General features: G+C 43.2%; 1 protein-coding gene across 9 annotated transcripts in view; it reads left to right on the top strand.

The window, feature by feature from the left end:
- itsn1 (intersectin 1 (SH3 domain protein)) overlaps positions 1 to 12,088 on the top strand; it is a gene marked incomplete at its 5' end in the record, with an annotated part of 74,894 nt that overhangs the window by 21,108 nt on the left and 41,698 nt on the right. For 4 of the 9 annotated variants that reach the window (XM_032511889.1, XM_032511886.1, XM_032511891.1 and 1 more), the window contains 10 exon segments: positions 683 to 819; positions 1,798 to 2,096; positions 2,834 to 2,994; positions 3,628 to 3,642; positions 4,511 to 4,755; positions 6,374 to 6,548; positions 9,139 to 9,225; positions 9,453 to 9,601; positions 11,153 to 11,232; positions 11,679 to 11,851. In XM_032511889.1, coding sequence (XP_032367780.1) covers positions 683 to 819; positions 1,798 to 2,096; positions 2,834 to 2,994; positions 3,628 to 3,642; positions 4,511 to 4,755; positions 6,374 to 6,548; positions 9,139 to 9,225; positions 9,453 to 9,601; positions 11,153 to 11,232; positions 11,679 to 11,851 — 1,521 coding nt within the window. 9 annotated transcript variants of the gene reach the window in all.

The raw sequence follows: 12,088 nt of genomic DNA, 5'->3' as shown, positions 1-12,088 counted from the left end.
ATTTAGAACTGACACAGTAAGGCACATCTTCAGTAAAATAAAGGAGCATGACAGGGCTGTGACACGTGATAGTTGACACAGTGGAACATTAAAGATCCTTAAAAATCACCTGTTATCCAAAGGTTAACCTGTCCCGGAGTTGTCCTGGAGAGAAAAGCACTCCAAATAAAACTAAGCAAAGACAAGCAGACATATAATACATAGCAATACTCATGTGTTGATGGTAGACGTGCACGGAGAGCATGCCTCCAACGCTTCCCCCCCCTCTAAGAAAACCGTAGAAGATCTCCACATGTCGTCAAAGACGAGATATTTACCCTTTAACGTTAAAAGTGACTTTTTCCAGTGCCAGACAGTCTGACAGTCCTGGAAGCCAGACATTAAACACTCGGTTTGTTGGTGGATTTCCAAGATTTAGCGATGGTATTTTTTAGCTTGTAAGATGCAGAAAGTAATCATACATCTGTTTGCCTTATTGAGATTAAGATGCACAGTTTGGCGTCTAATAACAGTTGGACGGGCGGAGCTTGCCTCGATCCACCTCACTAATACACACCGCCGCTGCTGCTGCTGTATTGTTGTCGTTTGTTGTCAATGGAAACCCGTAGCAGCCGGCCCTCTGACCCCCCCACCTCCTCCTCACCGATCTCTTCCTTCCTGTGTATCCCATGATGCCTTGCAGGAGCTGAGGGAGATCCACAGCCGGCAGCAGAGGCAGAGGCAACGGGAGCTGGAGGGAGACACGCCCACGCTGACGCACACACACCCTCACCTACACACCCCGGTCGAGAGGAAGTCCGCTGAGCTGCAGGACAGCAGGTAACGAGGAGACGGGCTTGAGTTCCTGTACGGGGAACCCTGGTTTATCACGGGGTTACGCTCCAAGAAGAGCCCGTGATGGGCGCAATCCGTGAAGTAGTAACCTTTTTATTTATTTATTTATTACAATTATGATACGATGAAATGCTCCGTAATGCATTGAAACCAAAGAACAAAACCTTTGTACAGGCCCAAGCATTTATTTAACAAATAAAAAGTACAGTAGAAACGGGTTTTTTTTTACAAATAACTACTGTACTGTAAAATAATTTGAATCATCAATACGAACTGAAGGCTTCAAATGTCGGAGATCAGCACCCCCCCACACACACACACACACACACACACACACACACACACACACACACACACACACACACACACACACACACACACACACGCGCCCCCCCCCGCCCCACCGCGACCAGAGTCATTGGATTAGAACGGGAGAAAATGAAAAATGATTTTTTTTTTTAAATACAAAGTACAGTAGGAAAAATAGTGACTCGCGTGTATTTCCCTGCTCTTCTGACTGCATCCGGACCATAGACTCTATTAAGATTAACGGTCTATGATCCTGACTCCGCTCTGGAGCGGGTTTTTCTTCTAAAGCCCGCGGTGCAGGTGGGGTTTTTCGAGAGAAGAACATCGTTATCGGTGGTTGTTGTCGCTCTTTTTTTCTTCTGGGCAAAAATCCGTGAAGCAGCGAGACCGTGAAAGGTGAACCGCGATATAGCGAGGGTTCCCTGTATATCCGGAATATTACATAAGAATAGACCTTGTTGTTTTTTATATTATACCATGACATTTTTCTCTCTCTTTGTCTCTCTTTCTCTCTCTCTCTCTCTCTCTCTCTCTCTCTCTCTCTCTCTCTCTCTCTCTCTCTCTCTCTCTCTCTCTCTCTCTCTCTCTCTCTCTCTCTCTCTCTCTCTCTCTCTCTCTCTCTCTCTCTCTCTCTCTCTCTCTCTCTCACATCAGGTTGTCGTCAGAGGAAGACGTTGCCTGGAGGGATGAAGCAGCCGGCTCCGCCCCCTCTGCTCCTAGCCCTCCCTCCGTCGCTGCCCCACACGCCTGGCTAAACCGAGTGACTCAGGAAGAGGAGGAGAGGAAGAGGAGAGGGGGGGAGGAAGAGGAGGAGGAGGAGGAGGAGGAGGAGGGCCAGCCAGGGGGATCAGGAGCAGCAAAAGAGAAGGAGGACGAGGGGCGAGGCAAGAAGGACATGCAGGAGAAACTGAGCAAGCTGTTCAGCCAGCCGGCCGACCCCTGGGCTTCAACAGGTGAGTAACGCTCTCTCTCCTCGCACGACCACTCGGGCACTGACGTCACTCACTTAAGGCACCCTGCCGTTCTCGCTCTAACTTAGGCTAGTCCGGTTAAGGGGTTGCGGTTGACCGCCATACTGCAATGATATGTTGCTTCGTCACCGCAGTAGGAAAGACACCACACCATCACGGGCCTAGCTGGGTTTAATGCCGTTACAAGGACCTAAATGCACGTACCTTCATTGGCATCTTCACTTCAATTACATTTTAAATATTGTGGCAAATCATAACGGAAGTTATCTCGGGACACTTTCCCTATTGGAGAAGTTCAAGACCACGTTATAATTTACAGAGAATCAACATTTCCTCCAAAGCAACTGCACTAGTGTGGCGGTGGCGGAGAAAAACTAAAATCCATAGTTTCTAGCAGAGCTTAAGCAGAATTAAGGACGTTCAGGACACATTTAGAGGCAAGGATCGGATTTTCGGTGGTTGGCATTGGCAGGAAAATCTATAATCCATAAAGAAAAGAAACAACCACCTGCACACTTTTCTCTAAATATGCAGAACTAACAACATGGTAATCTCTCAGGAACTGGTACCATTAGGTCCTTTCTATCATGAACTAGGACGTTTTGGACACAAATCCAAAGCCTGCTTCATGCAAAGAGTCCACATGTTGTCTATGACAGTAATCACACACACACTAGTCTGTTTAATTTATTTCTATTTGTTTCTCTGTTTATTTCCAGTAGAGAAGGCTCCAGTACCCAGTCTGTTTGACCAGAAGACCCCAGTCACCAGCTTTGACCAGCATCAGCAATCCGTGAAGGTGGTCTACTACCGGGCTCTGTATCCGTTCGATGCTCGCAGCCACGACGAGATCAGCATCGCCCCCGGAGACGTGATCATGGTACGTGGTGCGCACACAACCTACACACACACACACACACACACACACACACACACACACACACACACACACACACACACAGGAGGAGGATGGTGCACACAACACACAAACAAAGGACACACAGTCGCTTGAGAAAGTTTACACACACCCATGTTAAAGTTGATTTAAAAAGAGGAATAAAAAAACATCTTTTGCAAATGGATCTTAACGCCTTAATTCAAAAAATTTAGGAAAGTCTAACTTTTCAAGCACACCAGTTTATTTTGGGAATGAATAATGTTTCATGAATAAATAAATGTTCTTCCTTAAAATACAGGGGCATAAGTATACACCCCCCTATGTTAAAATACAGGGGCATAAGTATACACCCCCCTATGTTAAAATACAGGGGCATAAGTATACACCCCCCTATGTTAAAATACAGGGGGCATAAGTATACACCCCCCTATGTTAAAATACAGGGGCATAAGTACACACCCCCCTATGTTAAAATACAGGGGCATAAGTAAACATGCCCCTGTATTTTGTGTGTGTGTGTGTGTGTGTGTGTGTGTGTGTGTGTGTGTGTGTGTGTGTGTGTGTGTGTGTGTTTTTATTAACTCTTTCCTCTCTCTTCCGCTGTGCAAACTGAAGGTGAAGGGGGAATGGGTAAGTTCTTAGCCCCGCCCAGTGTTGTGACTCCACCAATCACGAGCCAGCTTTCTTTTTCTTCTTGCTGTCATTGGTTCATCTCAGTGTTCATTCATTTGCCAGTGGATGAATGTCTTTGGCTCTTTTGTTTTTAACCAAATCACTCTATAAATGTCATAGCTATATCTATAAATGTTGTTATGCTTGATTTTTTTTAAGGTTAATATGAAAAGCTATGAATGAAAGTGTGATGCCTTGCAATACTTCACTTACAAAAAAAACACATCAATACATAAAAATTTTTTTTTTTAACACCATCAATGTGTCTCTAAATAAACCTGCCAGGTTTTACAAGAAAAAAAATTTAGTATAGTTTTAATTTGCTGTGAAGGGGACAGGTTTTAATATGAGGTGATTTATAGAAGTAGAATTATTTTTGAGTTACACACGTAATTGAAAAAGTCCTTTTTCATTATCAGAATCAGAAATACTTTATTGATCCCTGAAGGGAAATTCTGTGTCACAGTAGCAATAATAGTAAGAAGACAGAGACGGAGCACTGCAACAGGCAGCGTGCACGTTAGCACATGCGCACTCTTCACTTCAGATGTATCGGAACCAGAACCAGAACCAGAATCAGCTTTACAACAACACAATGCACAAGACAACACACAGTACATGTGGTCACATGAAGGGTCATTGATACTTGTGCATTGTAATGTAATGTAGGGTGGATTGTAAGTTGTATGTGAGTGTAAGGCTGAGGGCTAGGGTAGTAGGGGTAAGACGAAGGAATGGGATTCAGCCTAAATCTATGTGTTACAATAAAGTTGATCTTGAACTTGACCTTGAACGTCATCTTAATCCCGCCCCTCTGCTCTCATAGGTGGATGAATCCCAAACGGGGGAACCCGGTTGGCTAGGAGGAGAGTTGAGGGGTCGTACTGGCTGGTTCCCGGCTAATTACGCCGAACGGATAGCCGACAGTGAAGCGCCGATTAGTCTGCGGGCAACGGCCTCGGCCACGCCCCCCTCAGCCAAGCAGCCGTTATCCACGCCTCCACCCGCACCCGGGCAAACCTCCTCCTCCACGTCCTCCGCCAACAGCAACTGGGCTGACTTCAGCACCACGTAAGTCCTGCTGGGTTGTGGAAATACACTCTCACAAGGCTCACCAAAAGTTCATAAGTAGTTTGGAACGCAGCATTTAATATCCTAAAGGTAGGTGCTTATCTTAAAGTCTAAAGTTTCTATCCTAAGGTCTAAGTTGCTGCTGATCTAACTCAAAGGTGTTCTACCTACGGTCTAAAGGTTCTGTATCCTAAGGTCTAAAGGTTGGCTTATCCTAAGGTCTAAAGGTTGCTTATCCTAAGTCTAAAGTTCTTCCAAGGTCTAAGGTTGCTTATCTATCTAGTTGTAGTCTAGAGCGGTCTACAGTTGCTTATCTAAGGTCTAAAGGTTGCTTATTCCTACTGTCAAGGTGGCTTATATCTACGGTCTAAAGGTTGCTTATCCAAGGTCTAAAGGTTGCTTATCTAAGGTCTAAAGGTTGCTTATCTAAGGTCTAAAGGTTGCTTATCTTAGGTCTAAAGGTTGCTTATCCTAAGGTCTAAAGGTTGCTTATCCTAGGTCTAAAGGTTGCTTATCTAAGGTCTAAAGGTTGCTTATCCTAAGGTCTAAAGGTTGCTTATCCTAGGGTCTAAAGTTTCTATCTAATTTCAAGGTTCTTTTCATAGAGGTCTAAAGGTTGCTTATCCTAGGTCAGTTAGAGGGTTGGGGCTTATCCACCAAGGTTCTAAAGGTTTCTTACTCTAGGTCTAAAGGTGGCTTATCCTAGGGTCTAAAGGTTGCTTACCCTACGGTCTAAAGTTCTGATCTAAGGTCTTAAGGTTGCTTTCTAAGGCTAAAGGTTGCTTATCAGGGTCTAACGGTTTGCTATCCTAGGTCTAAAGGGTTTCTTATCCTTATAGGTCTAAAGGTTGCTTATCTTAAGGTCTAAAGATTTGCTTATTCTAAGGTCCTACAAGGTTGTCTAATCTAGGCTAGTTGCTAAAGGTGCTACTGTCTTATCCTAAGGTCTCAAAGGTTGCCTTAGCCAAGGTCTAAGGTGTTATCCCAAAGGTCTAAAGGTTGCTTATCTTAAGGTCTAAAGGTTGCGCATCCTAGTGGAAGGGGCCTCAAAGTTGAACCAAATGTGGAAGGCTTAGTTAAAGGGGACCTATGGAAGAGGTCCCCAGGGGTCTATGACCCCTACCCCGCATTCTTTTCCATGTTGTAGAAACAGAGACCCCCCCTATATAGACCATGATGAAGAAGCTGGGAGCCAGAGACCCTCTCCTAGCTTCTGCAGAACTTGTAAATTGATGCTGAATTCTTTGATGTAAATAAACCTTTTAATGATCAAGAAACGGGGTCAAGCGGATTCCTGTCAACACATCATCATCCAGCATGGCTCAGACCCCACAGACCCGTGGCATCGTTATGAGCCGATTTGGCTTCAATGGTGCCTCTAAGGACCGAATATTAGAAACTGACACCACTGGCAAAATACTTTAAAAAAGAAATTAATTAGAAAGAAAAACAAACAGTTTTGAAATGCTGTTCTATTGACTGGTTTATTAGCAGGTCCATTACAAAGCTGCTATTTTGAGTCTTGCACAATGTCCAACGTCCTACCCACAATGCACCACATGATGTACCTGTAGTACCCCATTTCATAAAGAGGTTGTCTGCTTGCTTACATTCGCAGGTGGCCCACCAACACAGCCAGCCAATCAGACAGCGAGGGATGGGACGCGTGGCCGACCTCTGCAGCCAATCAGAACCCGTCGCTCAGTGTTCCCTCAGCGCAGCTACGGCAACGCTCCGCCTTCACACCCGCTACCCTGACGACGGGCTCCTCTCCGTCACCTGTGCTGGGACAGGTAACAAAGCATCTAGTCCTGAATCTGGATCGGATGGATTTCTCCCAAACTGGTCCCTCAGATCGGGTTCAGGTTACATAATCTTCCTCAACCTTGGCGTTGGAGCTATTCATTATTTTGTTATGTGTAATAGTTAATTATTTGATTTATTTAATTTCAGTTTTGCTTGAGTTATACAGCTACATAAATGTGTTTATCAGTAGTATTTTATTTGGGTTATTTTTTGTTGTTGTTGTAATTAGTAATTAGTCAGAAGTCAACAACACAGTCTGCATTGCTATTGACATCTTAACTTACATCACACAGTGATGACGGTTTAAGTGAAAAGAAGAATAAAAAAAATCAATCAAAAGAAATCAACTTAAATAACGATAACAGAAACAAACTGAAAATTTTCAAATCAATAAAAACACATGGATCAAATATAATACAGTTTTACTATAAGCACCACATTTTCATCTGGTAGCAATGCATTGCACATATTTCCCCCCATATGGTCACATATTTTTCTGCCCTGTCATTGATTGTGTGTGTGTGTGTGTGTGTGTGTGTGTGTGTGTGTGTGTGTGTTTGAGAGAGAAGTGGTGTGTTAGAGAGTGTGTGTGAGAGAGTGTGTGCTTAGGGGGGCAGTAGCTCAGTCCATAGGGAGTTGGGTTGGGAACCGGAGGGGCCTGTGGTTCACAGTCCCCGTGTGGCCGTGTGGAGACGAATTGCCCATCTCACCTTTAGTGCATGTAACGATCGTTTGTGTGTGTGTGTGTGTGTGTGTGTAGTTCAGGACTGTGTGTGGTTACTAACAAAGTGTGGACACAGAGTGTAAATTGTAATTTCCCCATTGGGGATCAATAAACAGATTAAAATTAAATTAAATTAAAAAATATGAAGCCACTTTTGCCGACTCCATGCACCACTCTTGGGAAAGAGGGCTCCCCCGGGTGCTTCCAGTTTCTCATTATTAGTTGTTTTCCAACCATCACACCGGTCCGAACAAAGTCCGCTGATCCACCGATCGATGTCATTGGTGGATCAGTCAAAACGTAAAGCCTCGGACAGAACCCCAAACGAGCCTGGGTAACGTTTTCGATGCGATCGTGAATCTTTAGCCAGTAGTTCTGAGTCATGGCACGTTCCCAGAGCAGGTGAAGAAGAGTCCCAGCAGAGCTGCAGCACTTCCAGCAGTCTGCATGGTCCCTCAGCTTCAGCCCAAGCAGCCGGCTCGGAGTCCATATTTGGGTTATTTTTTTGGTATATGTAAGTGCTTTTATTTTGAAGGTACCAGACAGCCTTAGCCACCAGGTGTAGTCTACATATAGAGGGGAACAGGTGTGTGGGAGGGCTGATGGACCTCGTGAAATGTTTGTATGCCGAGAAATTATAATAATAATAATCTTTATATGTAGAGCACTTTTCAAAAACAAGTTACAAAGTGCTTTAACAAGTGTAAAGACAACAATACCCAAGAGACAATAATACAAAAAAAGATAAAAACATGAAAACATTGCACATAAAATACAGACAAATATAAAATTTGTAAAATACAATAAATTAAAAAAGGGATAAAATAAAGTCAAACATGATCGGGAAAGGCCCTCTTATAAAAGTATGTTTTAAGAAGGGACTTGAAGGAGTTCACTGACTCAGCTATAAACATAACAGAATAAATAATAAACCTCCCAGAATGCATCTCTGCCGGGACAATGAATGAGTTTTAATCTCTGCGTAAGATTCACTCCTTCGGTGCCTCAGTGGCCGTTGAACATTTGAGATTTTAGGTTGTTTTCTTCAATCAGAAGAAAGAAGAAGACAATTCATGCTGTCCTGTTGACTGGTTCATTAGCAGGTCCGTTACAAAACTGCTGTTTTGAGTCTTACAAACTGCTGTTTTGAGTTTTACAAACTGCTGTTTTGAGTTTTACAAACTGCTGTTTTGAGTCTTACAAACTGCTGTTTTGAGTCTTACAAACTGCTGTTTTGAGTCTTACAAACTGCTGTTTTGAGTCTTGCAAAATGCTGATGTCAGTCTTGCAAAATGCTGTTTTGAGTCTTACAAAACGCTGATTTCAGTCTTGAAAAAAAAATGTCCAACCTACCTACTTACCTACAAAGCCATACACCACCTTGCCCCGTCACACCTCACTGCCCTCCTCTCCCCCCCTACCAACCTCCACGGTCCCTCAGATCCACCTCGGCCGGTCTCCTCTACGTCCCCAAGTCCCCAAGTCCCCAAGTCCCCAAGTCCAAGCTCCGCAGTTTTGGAGACAGAGCCTTTTCCAGGGAGATCCGCATCCAGGGAGATCCGCATCTCTGAGTCCCTCACCATTTTTCAGTCCCGTCTGAAGACCCATCTCTTCTGCTCTGCCTATCCTTATAGTTTTTTTGTTAATATATATATATTTATATATTTATCTACTGTTTCTACTCTGTAAAGCGACTTTGAGCTTGGGAAAAGCGCTATACAAATTCAATTTTTTCTTCTTCTTATTAATTCGCCACTACACTTGGTCTTATCAGTTGCTGCTGTCTTCGCACATGCACATCTGAACTGATTTACGACTATATTATGTTGTTATGTTATTCCCTGTTTATTCAGGGGGAGAAGGTGGAGGGTCTTCAGGCTCAGGCCTTGTACCCCTGGAGAGCCAAGAAGGACAACCACCTCAACTTCAACAAAAACGAGGTAAATGAGCATTTTCCGCTTTAGATTCTGCACATTTCCCTCTTTTGAGTTATTGTATTTTTCTCAATCAATCTGCATCTTTCTTCTGGTCTTAATTGGGCAGAAGAAAGATGCAGAAGAAAGATGCAGATTGTAATTTTTTTTACTGTGCACTTTTTGCGCTAGCGTATATATATTTTCAGAGTGGGAACATTTGAATATAACTAATAGCGTTCCTGTTACTGCAGATAATAACCGTGCTGGAGCAGCAGGACATGTGGTGGCTAGGGGAACTGCAGACCGGACAGAGAGGCTGGTTCCCCAAAAGTTACGTCAAGCTGATCTCCGCCACCATGACGCCCCCCCCGGGTGCCACAGCGCGCAGCAAAAACACTAGGTGGGTTCAAATGTTGTCCCGAGTCCGAACGCTGACACGTTATTGGTCGAAAACAGGATCATCAGAATCAGAATCAGAAATACTTTATATATAGATAAATAGTAGAAATATCAGAGTAGAAATATAAATAAAGAAATATAAGGAGTGTGGATATGTACGGTATTTACATAGTTAAAGGAATATTATGATACAGTATTTACATAATTAACATAATTAAGGTGTTGCAATGGTGAAAAGTAATAATAATAATAATAATAACAGAATTGCACACATTTCAGGCCAATTTTGTTGCACAAAACAAATAATATTGTATATTGTCCAGTTTCCACCTCTCTAAGTGTGTGTGTGTGTGTGTGTGTGTGTGTGTGTGTCAGACACTTAGAGGGAGGAGTTATAAAGTTTGATGGCCACAGGCAGGAATGACTTCCCGTGGTGCATTTTGGGAGAATGAGTCTTTCACTGAAAGTGCTCCTGTGATTGATCAGCTAGCCATGGACTGGGTGCGAGACATTGTCCAAGAGGACATGTAGTTTGGACAGCGTCCTCCTCTCTGACACCACCACCAGAGAGTCCAGATCCACCCCCACGACGTCTCTGCGGATCACTTTATTGAGTCTGTTGGCGTCCTGTTACTCCTGCTTTCGCCTCGCTAAACACTGGTCGGCTTTTGGATGTAGAACCTGTAAGATTTGATCAATTCTAACCGCCTGCCAGGTCTCAGTTTTTGCTACATCTCGCATCGTTTAATCCTTTTTAGCTGGAGTGCAGCTACAGATCCTTAGTCTTAACCTTTCGGACTCAGCAGCAGAGGTGATTGGACTGCTCATATTCTCTTTGTCAGGCTCTCTAGCAGCTTGTCTGAGCACAAATTAAATCATCTTCATTCAATGGCTCACTCAAGAGGGAAAAATGCCCTTTTTGAAGAAGTTGCATGAAGAGAATCACACCAAGGATGTTTTTTTTTTAGATTAGATTAGATTAGATAATACTTTATTTATCCCACAACGGGGAAATTCCCTTGTTACAGCAGCATTCTCAACAATAAGAGCAAAATGCAAGCAAAAAAAACAAGTAAACACACAAGAAAACCAGGCAAACCGTAGCCAACAAGCAGAAGGTAGACTGGATGTAAAGTGGCGTCAAATAAAGGTTTTGTAAAGGTCTTGTAAAGTGTGGTTGCCTTAGTACAAGAAAACAACATTGCAGTGTAAGTACGTGACGTTAAAATTAAATTGAATATGTAATTAAAGTAATAAAGCAAAAGTAGGTAAACCATAATATAAGTTATATTCACCTGTGACCATGAATAATATTGAAAAAGTAAGTTCTTGTAATGGAAAAAATATAAATACAGATAATAAAAGATATACAGAGAGTGTGTGGAGTAGATGGAAAAACAGGAACAGGAACTACAACATTATCAGGTGTTGTAGAGTTATATTAGTAGAACAGTTTATTTTTTTAATGTCAAACTTGACTTGACTTGGGCTGATTTTACAAAACAATTACATCATCAACAGTTTAAAGACTCTTTTCCTCTCTTGTGTCTAGTGAGTCTGGAGCATCGGACAGCCCCCCCAATGGAAAACGTCCCTCCCCCTCCCCGACAAAACCCTCTGAGTCTGGAGACGGTGAGCAAAAGCATGAATACACTCGTATACTCACACTCAGGTGAATAATAGCCGCCTGTGTATATATATATTTATAGTACATACTCACCTGTAAACCATTAGTATATTATGCTATTTGCACATATCTGTAAAAATTTGCAATTGTAGTAATATCCACCAAATTCCTAGCTGTAAATCTTGCTCACAATACTAGTTATCTATATTTTATATTCATAGGACAAACCCATCTGTAAAACTCTGTTTATAATAGCATTCTTTTCTATATTTATTCAGTACATAGCCATGTCCTGCACTCACGGAACCAGTGTATATGTCCTGCACTTACTGCTATTGCACTTCTGGTCAGACCCAAACTGCAGTTCGTCGCCTTGTACCTGTGTAATGACAATAAAGTTGAATCCAATCTAATTTAATTGTCATTGACTCCACATCGTGCGTGTGCACAGAGTACGTGGCCATGTACACCTACGAGAGCAACGAGCAGGGCGACCTGAGTTTCCAGCAGGGAGACGTCGTCACGGTGACCAGGAAAGAAGGGGACTGGTGGACGGGCACGGTCGGGGGCAAGACCGGAGTCTTCCCTTCAAATTATGTCAAACCACGAGACTCGGCCTCAGAGGTGAGATTTCCCTTCAGGACACACGAGAGACAGACGAGGACCACAGGTGTGTCTCTGAAGGGTTTTTGTTGTTGTTGTTGTTGTTGTTGTTGTATGATTTATTTATGGGATTTTGAACATAACAGACGCATAGTACACCTCATCTACAGGATGAAAGCAGTCCAGAGAGTCAATCTGGGACACAAGGTGTTGACAGGTGTATGATTTACACCCAGGTACCCCACCCCCCACCCCACA

The sequence above is a fragment of the Etheostoma spectabile genome, unplaced genomic scaffold (genome assembly GCF_008692095.1).
Source record: "Etheostoma spectabile isolate EspeVRDwgs_2016 unplaced genomic scaffold, UIUC_Espe_1.0 scaffold505, whole genome shotgun sequence".
Lineage (NCBI taxonomy): Eukaryota > Metazoa > Chordata > Actinopteri > Perciformes > Percidae > Etheostoma > Etheostoma spectabile.
The sequence above is the reverse complement of the archived record's forward strand: the minus strand, read 5'-3'. Positions and strand labels throughout refer to the sequence as shown.